The sequence below is a fragment of the Astatotilapia calliptera genome, chromosome 17 (assembly GCF_964374335.1).
Source record: "Astatotilapia calliptera chromosome 17, fAstCal68.1, whole genome shotgun sequence".
Lineage (NCBI taxonomy): Eukaryota > Metazoa > Chordata > Actinopteri > Cichliformes > Cichlidae > Astatotilapia > Astatotilapia calliptera.
The window spans coordinates 23,710,375-23,730,012 of NC_137438.1; the positions used below are offsets into that span (position 1 = coordinate 23,710,375).

Sequence of the window (19,638 nt, forward strand, 5' to 3'; positions counted from 1 at the left end):
GTGTCTGCAGGTATTCAGACACAAGCCAAAGTGTTTTAGTGTTGCCTCCTCCCTCGCCTCCATCTGTGAGCCCTTTACTGAGCCCCCACTCAGTGTTCACGTTAGTCATCTTTTACTTATCATTTTACTACATTTTACTATCTTTTTGATAGTTTGTAGTCTTATACTACTTTTCCATCTCTGTGGCACGTCAAAAACTTTTATAGTCTAGTTTGAATGCCTTTATCCATCCATCCATCCTCTTCCATTTAGCCTTATGATGATCACAGGGGGCTGGAACCTATCCCAGCAACCATAGGGCAAGAGTTAGGGTACACCCTGGACAGGTCACCAGCCTGACGCAGTGTTAACACATCCCTTTTTACTAATTTTTCATGTTTTGTAGCAGTTTTGAACCTCTTTTGCTGCTTTGAAGTCATTATTTAAAATCTCTCTGCAGTAAGGATGCAAAAAGCAGAGGTAATGAAGGCGGATGAGTCTAAATACCTGAGTTAAACCAGCGAAATCAACAGACAAGTGCACAAAAGAGGTAATGAAGAGAGTCCAGGGAGGGTGGAGTGGGTGGAGACGGGTGTCAGGGGTGATTTGTGATAGAAGGATTGCAACAAGTGTGAAAGGGAAGGTTTACAAGATAGTACAGATGCTACAATGTACAGTTTGGAAATGGTGGCCAAGCTGAAAATGTTACAGTTTGCTATGGGAGTGACCAGGATGGACAAGCTTTCCTATTTTAACATATTTTGCTAGTAATTTTTGGATTTCTAGCCATTTTCATTCTCTCTCTGCCACATATTTCCTTCATGCTATAAAACACACACAAACTGACTGACGGGTCGGTTAATTACACAGAGGGCGGCTAATAGGCTAAAATGATGTAAGGACACAAGTATTTCAAATATGCAAATAAAGCTCTGCTGCAATTTCAGAGGAATTTCTGGACAATCACAGCCTCTAACAGCAGGAAGTCAGGTGTTAGTTTCATTCATCGCATCAGGTTTGAACTTGTCAGATACTTCAGAAACTGTTCAACGCTTCAGCGCAGAAAAAATGTGAGCGCGTCAGACTGTTTTTGCCTGGAGTGAAATTGCTGCTCAGACTTACAGCCGGCTGACTCGGTTATTACAGTTATTTAACTTTTCACCCCCAAAGAGGCCACAGGGTTCAACTAGTGAGCAGTTTGTGAGTGAGGGGCATGTCAAAGTGACATAAGTAGAGCAGGTGTTGCACCTACAGGATATGTCATTATCCATCTGCCTTCAGTTCAGCTGAGGGCAGGTGGAGGCACCGACAGTGATGCTTTTATTTGCTTTGAACAGTAATCAGATCACAATTTAACTTTTAAGTATATTATCATGAGGCAAAATAACTTTAGTTGTCATTTTTATGTGTGTTTGGGATCATTGTCATGTTGGAACACTGAGTTATGTTTAATTTTCAATCATTTAGTTGTTAATTTGAACTGAGTTGATTTTTTAAATTGTGCGCTGTCCCTTGCTTTGATGGTTGACCACAGTTTGTTTTTCTCATGTTTCTCATGGTCTTAAATGTTTCTGTTCTGCTCATGATAACCAATAAAATAAATAAATAAATAAATAAATAAATAAATAAATAAATAATACGGTTTGGGTGTGGTGAGACCTCTGACCGCTAGGTCGCGGTGTGTAAAAACACGCAGACTCCTCAGGAAGCAAAGTGCAGGACTTCCGGTCGGCGGCAAAGCGTGTGCTGCTGTTAAGTGCAACGTTATTGTGACGAAAGGATACCAAACGTATACCTTAAAACGCACAGTGCTTATTTACTTTGAGCTAAAATGGTGAGTAAAGCTCGGAAAACTTTACATTTTAGCTTCACCGGATGTTTTGGGGGATTTTTTACTCAGAAGGGCGCGGGAATAGCGACTAGCCTGTTAGCTGGTTAGCATAAGCGAGGCTAGCGTCTCATTCATAACTGTAGAGATAATGAATGAATCCTCACACGGAAAGCAGCCTCACTTTTTATGTTTATCTACGGAAACATAATTAGGCTGGTTTCAATGCTTCCTGTTTATTGGCTGTTTGTTTATTGGCGATTTTCTTCCTGCTTGAATCTGTGGAGAGTGTCGCACCAAACTTCATTCAGAAAACGTCTAATTTAACTGCCACACAAATATTTTGAAGCTAAATACTTATAATAACTTGATAATTATAAAATTCACGGTTTATTTTTTAATCGTCTTTGTCTTTGGAAAACTGTGCAAACTGAAAGGAAACGTGCAAGATCTCTTTTTAGAGACCTGATACCTATTATAAGATCACAGATCAGAATAAGTCACTGCATATGGTTTTGATTTGACATGTACGGGTATTACGATGCTAAATTGTAGCTGTTTGTTTCATTGGTGTCTGAATTTGATGTGTGTGTATTTATCTCTGATTGGTCTGCTTCTCCAGAGTTTACCTCTGAACCCGAAGCCCTTCCTGAACGGCCTGACAGGAAAACCAGTGATGGTGAAGCTGAAGTGGGGCATGGAATATAAGGGCTACCTCGTGTCTGTGGACGGGTACATGAATATGCAGGTGTGGATCATTTGCCTTGTTCAATTACCTAAAATTTGTTCTACGGTCAAATTATGCATTGTTTATAGACTAGGTATTACGGTAAGAGAAACTGAGACTCGATTTCAAAATAAAAGCAGTTTTCAGCTAATGTGATTTTTAACATTGACAAGCTCATTTAGTTTGGCATTAATGCAGCTGCTGTAGCATGAAAGGTGACTTGGATTTATTTTTCTAAACTTGGTGTTATTCTGTATCCAAGTAAAAACAACTGTTAGCCCAGAGTAATGTGTTACCTTTGCCTCCTCTGCTTCTTTGTCGCTGTGTTTGTAGCAGCAAACAAAGCTCTTCTCTTAGAAAGGTTGTTTTTACTGTTGCTTAATGCAACACAGAACTCCTCCAAGCTGTCAGTACACAGTTCCCCTGCATTACCCAGCAACAGAAAATTATTTTGTGGGCAGGGATAGCTCAGTAGATAGCATGGTCACCCCATGATTGGAAGGTCTGGGATTCGAATCCACTGAACGGCTACCCTGAGGTACCCTGAGCAAAGTACCTTCCCTACACACTGCTCCATGGGCGCCTGATTAGTGGCTGCCCACTGCTTCACTGAGTGAATGGGTTAAATACAGAGAAAGTAATTTCCCTGTGGGGATCAAGTATACATTATTATTATTATTATTATTAAAACTCGAGCAATGTGTTCATGGGGTCACACAAGAACCTGTAGTATTTTCCTGTTGAAGGATAAAATGACATCATTGCAAGGAAGCATCATTCCAGTGTTGGGCTGTACACCAGTGACCAGACAGTCACAGAAGAAGGGACCTGTGTTAACTCAACACTGTCCTCACTTGTAGTTCTAAACATACACCCTGATGAAAATACACACATATTAATATACTTAGGACAACATCAATAATCCAGCTCAGGGAAAACATCCTGATACTTGATAATTTGTGAAGTATGAACAGTTTCTACCCATTAAAAACTTCACATTTATAGAATTACACCACAGAATGGCATGCTAGGCTATGCTAAACTTAAAGTCAGAGTTTTCTGTATCACCAAAGTGGCTCTGTTTTTACCTGGTGAAATCAGGTAAAAACAGATTACATTTTTTTTATTCGTTTATTTAGCGCTTGTTTTAAGTATGAATTTGTGCAACTGTGGCGACTGATCATTGCCATTGTCACTAGTCAGTGCTGAATGTACAAGTCATTAAATCTAATTAAATTATATTTTAAGTCCAATGCTGGTGATTTGGTGTCCTAAATATTTATTCAACTATCTGCCACCAGATGGAGCTGCAGCAACAAGATTTTTGTAGAAAAATGCCATAACTTTGCTAGTCTGGGCCTGATCGTATTGTTAAGGCTCTTTTTAGTTATTTTGATATACAAGCAGTAGAAATGAGCTTTCTCCGAAGGATGGCTGGCTATTAGAGGCTCACAGTAGAGCCGCTACACCTCCACACTGAAAGGAGACAGTTGAGGAGGTCACCTCCTGTGTGAGGTGTTCTGGGTGGACACCCAGGAAGCACCGGAGAGATTTTATCTGTCAGCTGGCCTGGGAACACCTCAGTGTTTCCCTGGATGAGCTGGAGGAGGTGGCTGGGACGAGGGAGGTCTTGGCTTCTCTGCCCCACCAATTATCTTACCTGACCTTTGAACTTTGTTTTATTTTTATTTTTTTTTACAGCTGGCAAACACAGAAGAGTATGTGGATGGAGCGTTGGCCGGACATCTCGGTGAGGTTCTCATCAGGTATGTGAATGACACTTTGTAACGCCACAGAGAGAAATCAGTGGGAGTCTGAACAGTTTGAAGTCGTCAGACTTGACTAACTTGTGTTAATAATTAAGTGACTGGTGAAAGGAAACGCTTTCTCATGCTGTGCTCGACCTCCACAGGTGCAATAATGTTTTGTACATCAGAGGTGTAGAAGAGGAGGAAGAGGACGGCGAGATGCGAGAGTGATGCCGGGCTGATGTGTGTTTGTGCTTTCACCGTGTGAAACAAATGAACGTTTGGGGTTATTTTTCAAGCAGCTTTGAATCTTTTTTTTTTTTCTACTGTATGTGAGACCAGTTTTATGTTGTGATACAGACACAATAAAGTGATTATTGTATCCTTTCTTAAAAAATACGTGTGTTTGTGTGTCGTCTGATTTTTTATTTTTTTATTTTTTTTTGGCGGGGGGTGTACAGTAAGCCCCACCCCCCCTCTGTGCACTTTAAACTCTGCTGTTTCTCTCTTGGGTAAATATTTGCCTGTTTCCTGAGTTGGCTTCAACACCCTCTCTCCTAAAGTTTGACTTCAGATGAGTCAAAATGTCCAGACCTTACAGACTGCTGGTTAAAAATGCCAAACAGCTAGTTTTGATCTGCAAAAACTCTGAGAAGTACCTGACCAAAGATGGGATGCAAAATCTCTGCGTGATTGAAAATGGGAGCGTTGTAATAGGAAGGTAAGTTTGTCACAAATTCTGAATTTTATAGGCACATTCTCAGATCTCTAAGCTTTATAAAGGAGATGTCAAACATCTGGGTTGGGGGTCAAAAGTGACTACTGCTTCTGGTGTGAGGATTTAAACACAGTAGAAGAAGTCTATGCAAGGTTAGAAGCTTGTTAAAATCTCAAGATTTTTGAATTGTAAAGAAAGTGGGAATGTTTGGGTTCCAAAATCTATACATGTGCATGCTTTGTGCTCTACAAAAGCACACAAACGGACAGGAAACTGAATAAATGAGGAAAATTAGGACCTGCTGTTGAAGCTGCACTTTTCCCTTTGACACCTTTTGCTTTACACCATGTGATGGCAAAAGAAGGCTACAGGGATTATTGAGTAAAAGATTAGGTTTTGACTGTCAAATGTTTACTGTCCTGTTAAGTAAAATAAAGACAGTAGATTTTAAAGATGACTAAACTGGTGATAGGTTTTTATTGCACATGTAGCTGCACAAATGCAAAATTTTAAAGTCTCTTAAACGTTTGATTCAGAGCCTCTTCTACCATGTTCCCCTACAATTAGACAGGTTTGGTATTTTATTTATACACTACTTCTTATTGTTATTTTCTAATATATCTCTAATTCACAGACCAAGCTGCTTTAGTGACTGAAATGATGAGCATCCCCATGTAATGTTAAAGGCTTTAAAAAAAATGGTTCTATTTGTATTTATATCTCTACTGTCTATCACAGATGCTCTCAAATGTTCTAATGTAGCTTATTACTTTCAGTCATTTTAATGCAAAAGAGGTCATCCAAGACGCCACTGTAGATCTGTTAGCTATATTACAATGGCAAACATCAAAATATAGCAAAAAAAAAAGTGAAAAACTACAATAGAATCAATGGTTCTGTTTAAAAAAACAGATCTGTTTTGGAGGTTGACAAATACATTGGGAAATGCTTGAAAATTACACAGGGCACATGAATAAATATGACAGGAGTCATAAATAACCTCTGTTGAAGGTTAAGAAGCTTTATTAGAGTCTCTCAGATTTCATCAGAAAGATGGAAAATATCTCATGTAGCTACAGAAGTGAGCAGAGCTTGTTAGGAGCTGTGCTGTGCTTTTGGGCACCAGTTTCAGGTTATTTGAAAAGTGATTTCTTAACCTGACGACCAATGATACACACTGGAGCGCCCCCTACAGGCTCTACAGACTCATGACATGTCAGAGAACAACGTCACTGGATGAATGTGTGCTTTTCCCTCACAGTGACGGGCTGATTAAAGCTGTAGGGCCTGCAGAAACCATCAGAGCTCAGTATGCAGAAGCTTTGTTTGACAAAGTGATCGATGCTGCAGGAATGTGCGTCCTGCCAGGTGAGCATCAGCTCTGTATCAGTTCTGTTGGCTTAAATATAAGCAGTCAGACGTGTGAATTGTTGAGAATTTCTTGCCTTAGTATAATGTAAAAAAATACTTGATGTTCTAACAAAAGACTCCCAGACATTTGTTTTGTTTGTTTTCTGTTTTCTCCCATTATCATCATCAAATTTACAGACTAAAGATGCTAAATTTAAATGATTTGTTTGATATCAAGCTTGTGAAAAATATGCAAAAAAACTAAGAAATCAGGAAGGAGCCGAAGTCCAAAGTACTTTTAATGTTTGACCTTTTACTTCTGCCTCTTCTCGCAGTGATTAACTGCTGCAAACTTCTTGTTTCAGGCTTGGTTGATGCTCACACTCATCCAGTCTGGGCTGGGGACCGGGTGCATGAATTTGCAATGAAGGTAAATTATTCTGCTTAACTTCACTTCGCTTCACTGAGCATCTGAACTGTTGATGACATGCTCGGCGCTCCATCTGCAGCTGGCAGGTGCCACCTATATGGACGTGCACCGAGCAGGTGGAGGCATCCACTTCACGGTGGAGCACACTCGAGCCGCCCCCGCCTCGGACCTCCTGGCGACCCTCCGCAGCAGGTTGATGCGGATGCAGCGAGCGGGCACCACCCTGGTGGAGTGTAAGAGCGGTTACGGCCTGGAGTTGCAGACCGAGCTGAAAATGCTGGAAGTGATCGAGGAGGCCCGGCGCTCCCTACCTATAAACATCTCTGCCACCTACTGCGGAGCTCACGCAGTGCCCAAGTAAGTATAACTATTTTTGCCTTATATTCCATATCTCCTCCTCCTCCTCCACGTCTTCCTCCTCCTTCAGAGGGAAAACAGTGGCAGAAGCTACAGAGGACATTCTGAGAGTTCAGCTGCCTCGGCTGAAGGAAAGGATGTCTGCTGGGACTCTCAGAGTCGACAACATCGACGTGTTTTGTGAGCAGGGAGTGTTTGACCTCAGCTCGAGCCGCTCCATCCTGCAGGCAGGCAAACAAATGGGCCTCAACATCAATTTCCATGGAGATGAGCTTCATCCCATGAACTCTGCTCAGGTATCTGCCGAAGCTTATGTATACACTGTAAGCTACAGCCTAAAGATGAATATTCACCTCTGAACCACATCATAACCTTCAGTTTCTGCTCACCGGATCAACAGTACTCATATTATTTTAGTTTACACCAACTCCAAAGAAAAATATCAGCTAGTTTCCACCTTTGTGATGAAAACTAGCATGCTTCATTACCATCTTTACTACCACACCTACGCTCTTCTGCATCTGGATAGTCTCCAGATCCCCGTACAGATGGATTGAGAAAACAAATGTTCACAGAGTCATGTGAGTTTTGTGGCCTTATTAAACAGTTTCCATACACCCATATGTTTTTTTTTCTAAGAACATATGGGTGTACAGAATATATGTTATTTCAGCTGCTGATAATCTTTGACTTTCAGAGTAATACAGTCTAACACATCCAAAAACATGGTCAGGAAGGCGAGGGAAATGTCACTATCGACAAAAAAAAAGACACTAAAGGCGCATAAAATATAATTGATGATCCGGGGCCAAATGCAGATGAGCTGCACGGAGACCTTTGGATATTTATCTGAAACCTAACAGTTTAATTGTTTATTAATAATCATCTGAGGTCCTGTCTTGTTAAACAGAGTGTGCATTTATTTCAGATGGGGGCGGAGCTTGGAGCCTTAGCCATCAGTCACCTGGAGGAGGTGACAGATGCAGGAATTGCTGCCATGGCCAAAGCAAAAACTGCCGCGGTCCTCCTGCCGACTACAGCTTACATTCTGCGGTACTGTAACACACACACACACACACACACACACACACACACACACACACACACACACACACACACACACACACACACACACACACTTTAACCGAGAGTTTTCGAGTAATACATTTATTGATGTTTAGGTTGCCCCAGCCTCGGGCCAGAGACATGCTGGACGCCGGAGTGATCGTGGCCCTCGGCAGCGACTTCAACCCCAATGCCTACTGCTGCTCTATGGTGAGTGCAGGATGTCTGACTCCTCCTTTGTCTCTGTCACAGCCACATGCTGTATATAAAAGATGGATGTAAGTACTGTGACATTACCCATGAAGCCTAAACATTATGTTTCCGTTTTTCCTTAAGCAAGAATGATAAGTTATTAGCTTCCACTGAGGTGCAAACTGCTGCTGTAGGCATGTAAAGTTGGACATTTTAACATGGAAGTCTGGAGGGGTTGATTCACTTCAAGAGTCTGCCTCAAGTGGCCAATAGAAGAACTGCAGGCTCCCCTCTGCTTACATCCCCCTCTGTTCTTTTTCTCTCCCTCAGCCGATAGTGATGCATCTGGCCTGTGTTAACATGAGGATGTCCATGCCAGAGGCTTTGGCCGCCGCCACCATCAACGCGGCCTACGCCCTCGGGCGCTCCCACACACATGGATCGCTGGAGGTCAACAAGCACGGAGACCTGCTGCTCCTCAACGCCACACGGTAAGCCCACCCACAGCAGAGAACACTTCAAAGACCAATTTCATGTTTTTATGGAGCTTAAAAAAGTTAAGGTAAAATTTAAAGAAACAGCTGTGTTTCTATTGTGGAAATTGTGCAATTATTTACTCTGTGTGTTGCACTCAGTCACTCACTGCTTGCAGTTTAGTGCTGCCTTTAACTGTAATGTTGTATTAATGCATGGTTTCATAATTTGAACCATTATTTTACCAGGTAGCTTTATTAATTGTGCAGTTTTAGTGATTCCTAATCAGAGGCAGAAACTTTGGTGTGCAGATGTTTAGATTTGGTGTTTTTCTGATACTTCTGACCTCTTCCTACATTGAAAATCTAATATTGTATCAGCTTTACATTAGAAATAAGAAATAAAAATAACAGAGGCTGTCCTCTGTGTCGTTCTGCAGGTGGGAGCACCTGATTTACCAGCTGGGAGGACATCAGGAGCTCATCCGGTATGTCATCATCAAAGGGGACGTCGTCTATGATAACAACAAAATCCTGGACTTGTAACTGTGGAACTAGATTAACAGAGTGAAGTAAAACTATCTAAAAATTTAAATGTGTGCTTAAGGAGCTAACTAAAATAAAGTTTTAGTCTCTTATGTCAGTGTGGTCACACCTGTCAGCCCAATAAGCACTGGGAGGCTTCGGTCCAGATGTTTATCTATGTTCATGTAGTGCTCTGTCCAAGCATGAAGCCATGTCATATCAAACAGCTCTCTCCTTTTATCAGTCACAGTCCCTACATTTAAAATCCTTCCACTCCTACCTCTCCTTCTCTCACTGCCTCCTAATATGCCGTCCCCCTCTCCTCTTCCTTTGTCATCAGACGATTGTGGGCGATCGTGGCTCAAGAGTTGGGAGTTCGCCTTGTACGGTAATCGGAAGATTGCCGGTTCGAGCCCGGCTTGGACAGTCTCAGTTGTTGTGTCCTTGGGCAAGACACTTCACCCGTTGCCTACTGGTGGTGGTCAGAGGGCCCGGTGGCGCCAGTGTCCGGCAGCCTCGCCTCTGTCAGTGCACCCCAGGGTGGCTGTGGCTATAATGTAGCTTGCCATCACCAGTGTGTGAATGGGTGGATGACTGGATGTGTAAAGCGCTATACAAATACAGGCCATTTACCATTTTACCATTTCAGACAACAGTAGTATTTTCGCCCTTTAGACCAACAGTGCCATCGGTCTGGGTCTGTTAACAGAGGCCTCAAACAATCTGAAATCTCATGTTAATAACCATTGTTTAGTCTTGATTTATTTTTTAAATCAAAGTCACAGAGAGCCACTGAAAGTGGGCAAAGGTTCATGACCTAGATCAGATCACTGCTGTTAGAAAAGCTGAGTCAGGAGAGAGAGAGCTTTCCCTCTCAGGTGATCAATCAGTTCACTGAATTACCTGATCTGACCTCTGTGAAGCCTGCAGAGGCCTGAAACTCTCTCTGCTTTTATCAGAGGATTGCAGCAACAAAAGAAAATCTCAGTAATCATCACCTGGAACAAAAAAATCTCTTCAAACCGCATTTCTGTAGAGTGCTCTTTATCTTTATTGAACATGTTAGTACACAACGCTCGCCTTATCTAAGCATTTTTCTCACACGCGTGGCTTTCAACGACTTGATAATTCATTCCCAGTCTTTTCTGTTCTGATTTTTCTCGTGTTATTACTTTACATTAAAAAAACACAATATATTGTGATTTTTATAAAAGCTAACTATAAAAAAACAAAAAAAAACCCTAATTTAAATGCTATTCACAACAATAAATGGGTGCAGAGATGGAAAAAAGATATACGGTTGTAGTGGTACACATAAAAACTGGCTTTTTAAAAACTCTAACGATGATATATTTTATGTACCCAAAGCTCAGCTGTGTGAAACACCTCCATTAATCCCCTCAGGCTTCGTACTTCTTCCCTGCCCGGTGGATCTGCTGGTAAAGTGTCATGGAGAAAGCCATGCCGAGCAGCTGGAAACAGAAAAACACTAAAGTTAATAAAGAGCTGTGTTATGAGGCAGGATTTAGTGCTTAGCGAGTTAACTTTAGAAGGTGGTTCCCTTCTTAACCAGCATAACCAGCCCTAAACCGTTTCTGGAGTCTGATAAGAGATCTACATGATCAAATCAAGGCTTTTTGGCCGATCAGTTCCCTGGAAAATTGTATCACAATTCCTGGAAGATAATAAGATGGTCTCTAGGGTTATGGGACAGTCTGAAGTTTTTGTTTTTCCTCTCATGAGTAAGAAAATAGATCCCCAGGGGAAGTTTATTTCCTGTTGTTCTTTGAGCGTTAATATACTGAAACCGCCCTAAACTTTTGCCTCGTTTTACTCTTGTCAATACAGCCCATGAAGACTTGCTGTAATGTGCCATATTAACACTCAGCAGCAACCTGCCAACCCCAGTAGCCTTAGACAGAACCTCCAGGTAGCCTGGGGTGGTATCTCACAGCTGTTAGGGAAAGGGTCCCTAACAAAGTCTTTAAAGGCACATGGCCTTAATTGGCAGTAAAATGTCTTAAATGAATTTTCATTTAGTTTTTTGTGATTCTGTAACCCTGAGAAAGTTAAGGAAACTACATCCTGGATATGTTGAACTTGCTTCACTGCACAGACCCTGTGAGTATTTAAAGTCTGGATGTGAATAAAGTGCTGCTCACCTGTATGACCAACACACACATCGCAATAGTCCCCAGAAGGTGCTTGTTGTCGTCCAGCCACTCCTCAACCTTCTCATAACAGCCCTGAAAAGACGAAGGAAACCAGATCATCAGGAGACATCTGGTCACAAAAACGTTTTACACTGAGTTCACTCTTTTCTCCTTTTGTTCATGGTTACTAACATCTGTTGTTGTTTCTGACACATTCAAACACAACCTAATGCTTCTTTAAATTCAAATAAAGCAAAAACAGTTTGGGATTAAGTTCGAGGTAAAGAAATAACAGGAAAACAGGAAAAGAACTGTAACACCAACTCATTAACTATATGAGTCGTGGTTGTGCAGCTCACTTTAAACCAGAGACCTCTTTTTAATCGTTTGAGCCAATAGGATCACAGTAACTGTGCCATGTTCATGTCACTTCAACCAATCAGAAGTTGCAAGGGCAAAACCCACGTGGGCCCAAATTTACTGCATGTGGCCTCTGTCCAGTCACGTGTCTGTAGGTGGGTCTAAAATGGAAGTTGTTGAACGTGGCTCTGATGCAGCTAGTTAGGCGTGGTAACTGCTGATAATCACGTGCTACCGGCAAAAATCGGGACAGTAAGTCAATTTCTGTCTTGGTGCATTTGCGCCGCTATGTGTTTTTGTGGTCTTCTTTTGCGGCTCATTCAGTGAATTTTGGTCAAAGTGTGGTGAAACTTGGTGTTTGGAATTGGTGATAGCTTCAGCCTTTCTTTAGCCGGTTACATGAAGTCTAAAGAATTTCTGGTGCGGTTTTGTTTGTTTAACGGACTTGTGTGCATTTACGTAACTGCTTGTTTAATCATGGTTTGTTTTCGTTGTGTTTGGTGGTTGTAGAAATGGTTTATATGAGATTTTAACTGAGATTCAGAGGTTTCTGTGGATACCACACATGTCGGGATTTATGTTTCTGACCCTGTGTTATAACCGATTAAATGTGATCTCCTCCTTTTTGCCACCGGTATTGGGGGCGTGGGGCTTAAGTGGTTAAATTTATTGGGCCTTGTTGACAACAGAAGGAATAAAACAATCAGCAGATTGATAACTTCACCGACCCGTGTCCAGAACACATTGGAGGTGTTGCGTCCACAGTCCGGGTAAACCTGCTGGCAGCAGCGGTCAGGAACCACGTCATCATGGAACGCCGTGTGCCAGTCGCGGTGGTTCGTCACGCCGCAGCACTTCCACTAGTAAACAAGCAGGAAGGGAGGAAATGACAGTGCATCATTCACTCAACAAGCAGCTGGATTAAAGAGTTGCCTTTAATGCATCTGCTCACCTCTCCCTGTATCGTGTTCCAAGCATCCCTCAGGCCGGCGTTGTTGTCCGTGTTGTACAGCACCAGCCCTTCTTTCAGGTCCTGACGGGCATTTTCACTCACCTGTTCACACAGAACCAGAGAGGTGGATCATGGGATATGAAGGCACACTCATCTGCAGCCTGGGAGTGAGCATGATTGCTAGCGTTTTGCAGTCTTACCTTGTCAGTGTAGACAAAGAACAGGATGAGGAGGATAAGTTCAGCCAATAGGATGATCAGGAGAACGATGAAGAACTGAATAAAAGAAGAAAAGTGTCAACATAAGATGAACAAAAGTTCATTTATACTAAATACGGTAATACACTCACACTCAGCAGGAGGCACTTGTTCTCCTTGATGGCACCCAGGCAGCCCAGGAAACCCGTCACCATGACTACGGTGCCGAGGGTGATGATGAGGTTGGCAGCGGAGAGCGAGGGGAAGGAGGGAGAGAGAGTGGCGAAGCTGCCCTGAGAAACCGAGAGCCATACGCCGACACCCAGCAATCCACAGCCTCCCAGCTGAAACACACAGGAAACTCAGACACTTCCTGCTGATTCGGTGACGATAAATTGCTTTAATCTCTTACTGCCGAGTCGGTGTGTGTGGAAAAATTACCCAGAAGAGCAGGTTAAAGAGGAAGAGCATGTACTTCACACAGCAGATGCAGCCGCGAGCCATGACTGAACCAACGGGCACTGAATAAATAAATAAATAAAGATTTTTTAATGGCAGATTTATATTAACAGTCTAAAAAAAAGTTACTAAAGCTTTGAAATAAACTGATCTCAAGAATACTACCCAAATTCCCCTTTAGGGCACCACTGTTCCCACTGTGCGCTGATAAAGTTTCTTAAATTATTTTGGTCTGTGCAAAGATACAACCACCAGTATTTACTTAATTTAGGTCTAAAATGAACTTTTATTACATAGAGCTGCACCTACATCATAGTCAGTGGCAATGTTTTGAATTTTTAAGGGAACAAAACATGATTCGCTTGTTGTGTGTTGCTTGTTTGCACAGAAAAGCCACAAGTCACAGTCTGCTTTGATGCACATTATGCAACACTGACTGTAAACAGTTTCCTCTGCAGGGACTCAAAGTACAACCACAACACAGCAAAGAGGAGATGAACTCACCACTTGAACAAGCAGGAGAACGCAGAAGCTCTAGTGGTTTACCTGTGACACACAAACGTACACGAGCATTAACACGGCGCCTACAGGTGTAAACAAGTTTTTAATACCACTTTAACTGATACTGAACTTACCACACAAACAAACTGTTGTCACTTTAAAATGAAGGGTATGGTAAAAAAAAACAAAAACAAATAAAAAAGTATGTGGTTGACTTTAGGAACATTTTTAAACGTGTTTTGTTTGGTAGCATCTAACCTGACAGCTCCACACATCCTTCACCTGTCCAAAGTGTGGGAGTGGTGAATTTGTCCTCTGCTTTTGTTATTTAAATAAAAACTTCAAGACGAGAAGGTCACATAAATAACAAAAACGACTGAACACTCAAAAATCCCAACTATGGCTCACTTCTAAAACTTTATTTATACATAAGCTTATATTCCTGTTCTTACCGTTTTAGAAATATTCAAAACAGCCTGAAACTGTTTTAGTCAAACTATAAATGACAAACTGAGCAATTCAAAATTAATGATCCATATTAAATTTAGAGGCAGTGTAAATTTAAATTTAATGGAACTTTTCATGAGGTCCATTCATAAAAAGTGTAATAGATTTTACTCTTACTTGTAAAATTGTATTTGAGATATTGTAAATGTTTTTAAGAACGTGCATTTACCCTGTAAACTGTAAAAAGTTCAGTAAGACGTAAGTGTGGTTAACAGATAACTGACTAATAATACAACTTCTCCAAGTCCAAGTACTTTCCACATTATGTTTTAGGTGGTGTCTTTCTCGGTCTCCCCACCACCAAAAGTTAAAAATAGAAAACTGGAAAGACATTACTCACAGGAAATGAATTCATTTAAGGACCAGCAGACACAGACTGCACACTCTAATTTTAGCCGTATTGATATCATCAGTAATGTTGGTAAACAGAATTTAGCCTCCAAGTACAGACCCTAGTTTTTTGGAAGCATTTTACATTATTGAACCTTTTATGAAGACAAACTTGTCTTTTTAACAATGCATCTCCTTCAATTGTAAATGTAATTTGTTAGAATTGTGCATTTTTAGAAAAGTTTACTGAGCCAAATGTGAGGAAAAGAGAAAAGAGATGGATTGTTTTTGTATTTGTATTTACAGCACAGAACAAAATATCCACATTAAAAAAAAAAATCATTATAGCAAAATAATAATTTTACCTTGAATATACTTTTAAATATATATAGAATTGTTAAAAGCCTAAACTGAATTTTGAATTAATAACTAACTACACATGGCTATTGATTATTTCATTAATTCATTTATAAACATGTTAACTTTACAAATATCCCAATATCCAGGTAAACCTTTAAAAATGTGTATTTTGTCTGAACAATAGGGCTGCCACAAACAATTATTTTGATAGTCGACTAGTCACCGATTATTTTTGCGATTAGTCGACTAATCAGATCATGCGTCCACTGGACGTAAAACGTACAGCTTATTGCACCAGCACGCATCTGCTCTTATATAACTATCATTAGCTTACAGCTTTAAGTGTTTAAGGTATGTGCTAACTAAAAATGAAGACAAGATGATAGTTTATTAAATTTTAATGAAATTTGCAGATTGCCGTCTGCTCCTTGCTATCTAAAATATAACAGGACACGGGAGTATATTCTCGACCATCTCACACTTCTGATAATCAGTTGTCTGCTTGACGTTTATTCAGCTGTGTAAAAACTATAACTTTAATCTCAGCCAAACCGATTTACTCAGGAACAAATAAAATACTAAAGAAAGCCAAACAATAACATTTTTAAGTTATCTAAGTGACTAAGTGAGTAGCGAGAGACGGCGGTGGGTTTGAAAACAATTTTCCGGGAGTCCGGTGTTCTCACGGGCTCTAGTGAGCCTTGCCCCCGGCTAGCTATCGAGCTAGTGGGTAACAGACGTCTCAGAAAACGTCAGAGCACTTTTGAAAGTATGTGGTGTCTGGATAAACTGAGCAGATATTTGAGGTTTACACAGCTACATTCTTGCCTGAAAATATGTTAAACGTTTATTTTGTGACCCAGAAAGAATAATAAGAGTAACATTAAAATTAACTAGCTGCCACCATTGTTGGAAACTGAGCAGGGCCGCGCTATGAATTCTGGGATAGGCTGGGCCACGAAGTATACACCCGACCCATCCTTCAAATCTGGGGAAATGAAGGGCGCATTTGTCGGAGTCTTCGAATTTGGACAGTCTTCGTCGTGTTGCTGTAACGTAATCGGCCTACAAATGCGGGCAGGAGGATGCGGTTCCTGAATTTGGACACAGCTACGATACTGAACGCTGCTTCTTCTTCTTCGGGATTTAATGGCAGCTGGCATCCTTCTACATGCAGTGCTGCCATCTTCTGTTTCAATCCGTTATTACACTCTTAAATCCTACTACTTATTCCTGCGTCTTTTGGGATCTTACAAAGCTTCAAACGACGTGTCGACTATTAGTCGTCGACGATTTTGATAGTCGACGTAAACGTGACCAGTCAACTAATCATGGCAGCCCTACTGAACAACAACACAAACTCAGATTTTCTGTCAAGTATTTATTATTATTATTATATATATATAAACATTTTTGACAAAAATTTGATTTTTTTAACAGTTGTTTTTTAAATGTGGTCAAAGCATGCGACAATTATGGGAATAAAATATGACAAAGAATCTAAACAAACTGAAATGGTAGTACAATTTTAAATTTAATTAATCACTTTTGTGCGTGTGTGTTTCTCTACTACAACATTTAACGTCATACACACTGTAGTAACACAGTAGCAAAACAATAACAAAAACCTATCAACCAGAGACAATAACTTTCTGTTATTTTAAAATGACTAATAAGTAAGTAAAGTAAGCAGTCATGGTAGTCTAAGGAGCGTGGAAAGAAAGCGACAGGACTTTAAGTTTCCTGAAGATGTTTCACTTCTCATCCGAGAAGTTCTAAGACCAAATGGTGGAGAGTCCCAGGTATGTTCTTTTCTTTTCAAGAACAAATATCACAAAGTGCTTTACAATACAAAATAAGACACAACAATTAAATATTTCAAACAACATTCAGCATTTAGATGTTAATCATTTCAACGATTTTTCTGCATTGTGTTTTAATATCCACAAAAATTTAGAGACTTTTAAGATAAAAAGGAAAGATGGGTAGAAGAACAAAGACACAATATCAGTGACTTGCTGAACATGGAAAGTAGAATGCCAGAGCCCATTATTTTTTCCCAATTATGTTAACAAGATATTACGATGTGGCTGAATGCCATTATTAAAATATAACATTTAAAAAACATTTACTCTGAGCAATTCCTTAATATTTCTTACATTATTATCATTATTATTAATTTGTAACAGGATAACTACATCTATGCTGAGAGTCATACTCTCAGATAAATAATATGTTCACTATAGTGAGCCTGCAACAAACTAATGGTACTGTCTCACACAGTTCAAATTCATTCAGCAGTGGTTAACACTGTAACACAGTTTTCTGTTTGTTAGCAAGATTAAATCAAAAAGTTATTTTTTATTGATTTATTTTTGAACACAGGTAAGACTTGAATCAGCTTACAAGTGATTAACTTTTGGAGTTGATCCAGATCTGGATAGAGGTCTTTTTATCATCAGTATTGGTGTCAAACACTCACCTCTTGTACTGTGACCTCACTAAAGGTAGCATGAGCACATTTTTAACTTTGCTTAGTTTAACAAATGCCATTAATTAATAATTAATTGATGGCATTTTTAATTAATGTCATTAAAAAAGCATTTGCCTACACTCCATCAGGGGAGACAAGGTTCACTTTCCCATAACCCATCATACAACTGGAAGTCTTTTTGCAACCAGAGAAGTCGCCCCCTTCTGGCCTTTGAAAATAATGACATCTTCCATCTTTTATATACAGTCCACACAATCACATTTTGAATGGGGCTTTCAGACGTGGGCACTACAAAAGTACGTAATTAAATACATTTTTAAGCTTCACAATTATATTAAATCAGAATTTTTTCATGCCCTCTGGCTCACATCATCACAAACTATCCCAAAACATCGCCCAACGATACAGCAGTTTCCAAATTTAAAAACTAGTGCGTGCAATAAATCTCTGCCTCGACGTGGTTTGACTGAGAAAAGCCATTTTGTTTTTGTTTTTTTAGACATATAGTGGGATCCTCGTCCCGTGGTGACGTCATCACCCAAACTTCAGTTTGCGGTCAACAGTTTGCGCTTTTTTAAAAAAAGAGAGGGGGGTGGGTAAGCGTAACTGTACCGGTGTTATTTTTAAATTCACCAACTTTATACTTTAGCGATAAGAAAAAATGCTAATGTCTGCCTACACGAAGCTAGCCCACTTCGCCGCGGCTCAGGCCGTGATTCTTTCCATGTCCATGTCGGGTAAAAGAAGAGGAGGAGGATGAGGACAAAAATGGGGGATCACTTTCTTACCGCAGTCAATGAAATTGCGCTCATCTCCCCGCTAACTTCTGGAGGTCCGCATGGTGCTCTGCCTCACAGCATCAGCGGCTTTTAACTTACAAATCCCGCAGTTGAAAGCTACGAAGTCCGCTCGGAAGTTTCCTCTATGGCTGGAGGAGGACGTTTTCTAGGGAGAAAGGCGGAGCACAGAACTGGAGGACTGGAGGCGTGACTTTCGGGGGAAGGGAAGACAGTGAGCCGGTCAAAGACCCCGGCTGGATAAATATGAGTATTAGAATAGTTCACATAGTTTCCTATCGTGGCTCAATCCTCCGATTTTATCGACACAGTTGAAGCCCAAAAGAGCAATGATGACAGTTTTGTTTCACCTAGCGGTCAACAGCGGTACTGCAACATCTAACAGCAAACAAGAGTATGAACGACCAGATATCAATTTATTTCAAAAAAATATTTCCATACTGATTAACACTATTTAATAATGCAAGACGTTTATACTGAGTTAAGTTATACATACAGTTTTGATTTTTTTTTTGTTTATATAAGTATGTATATAGCTACATAGGGTTTTGGACATGACTCACTCGTTGTTATTTCGCCTCTGTACACCACCACAATGGAATTTAAATGGTCATCAAACGCATCACAGTGAGACTGAAGTGCAAACATTCATCTTTAATTCAAAGGGTTTAACAGAAATATTGCACAGTCCCACATTTTCAAAAACATTTAAAAATATCTAATTTCTTTGCCCTGAGAAAGTCTTGGGTTGCTTTTGTAGTATGCTTTTGGTCTTTAATCATTTTCACTGTGAGGCACTGTCTAATCAGTTTAGCCCTGTACACTCCTATCAACAAACACACCATCAAAACATGACGGATAATAATAATGAAGAAATTCGCACAGATTTTTAAAAAGTGTATTTTTTCTAACAGCCAAATGGAGGTGACTCCTCTGGCTGCAGAGACACTTCCTGCGATCAGCTGTCCTCACTCTGTGACATCAGTAACACTTCCTTGCTCATAGGGGGTTGCCTGATTGCTGGAGTTTTAACTGCATTATTTTAAGCTCTCTACCGTACAATATAAAGCACTTTGAGGTGACTGCTGTGGTGATATAAATAACAGTGAACCAAAGAACACCAAGCTGGCTACATC

General features: G+C 40.4%; 3 protein-coding genes across 3 annotated transcripts; 2 read left to right on the forward strand and 1 right to left on the reverse strand.

Moving 5' to 3' along the window:
* The first annotated feature begins 1,624 nt into the window (after positions 1-1,624).
* snrpf (small nuclear ribonucleoprotein polypeptide F) lies at positions 1,625-4,679 on the forward strand. Its single transcript, XM_026148042.2, has 4 exons — positions 1,625-1,813; positions 2,430-2,555; positions 4,236-4,300; positions 4,447-4,679. The coding sequence occupies exons 1-4, from the start codon at positions 1,811-1,813 to the stop codon at positions 4,511-4,513; spliced, it is 261 nt and encodes an 86-aa protein (XP_026003827.1). The 5' UTR covers positions 1,625-1,810; the 3' UTR covers positions 4,514-4,679.
* Positions 4,680-4,719: 40 nt separating this feature from the next.
* On the forward strand, positions 4,720-9,505 carry amdhd1 (amidohydrolase domain containing 1). Its single transcript, XM_026148040.2, has 9 exons — positions 4,720-5,003; positions 6,262-6,368; positions 6,716-6,780; positions 6,860-7,137; positions 7,208-7,433; positions 8,066-8,190; positions 8,319-8,412; positions 8,725-8,885; positions 9,308-9,505. The coding sequence occupies exons 1-9, from the start codon at positions 4,867-4,869 to the stop codon at positions 9,411-9,413; spliced, it is 1,299 nt and encodes a 432-aa protein (XP_026003825.1). The 5' UTR covers positions 4,720-4,866; the 3' UTR covers positions 9,414-9,505.
* A 914-nt stretch (positions 9,506-10,419) lies between these two features.
* Positions 10,420-18,720, reverse strand: LOC113008957 (tetraspanin-9). The gene is made up of 9 exons (XM_026146936.2): positions 18,494-18,720; positions 14,018-14,059; positions 13,496-13,575; positions 13,207-13,398; positions 13,058-13,132; positions 12,858-12,959; positions 12,634-12,765; positions 11,555-11,638; positions 10,420-10,864 (listed from the first exon to the last, which is right to left on the reverse strand). Exons 3-9 carry the CDS (start codon positions 13,556-13,558, stop codon positions 10,793-10,795), a joined length of 720 nt encoding a protein of 239 aa, XP_026002721.1. The 5' UTR covers positions 13,559-13,575; positions 14,018-14,059; positions 18,494-18,720; the 3' UTR covers positions 10,420-10,792.
* Between the last annotated feature and the right edge of the window lie 918 nt (positions 18,721-19,638).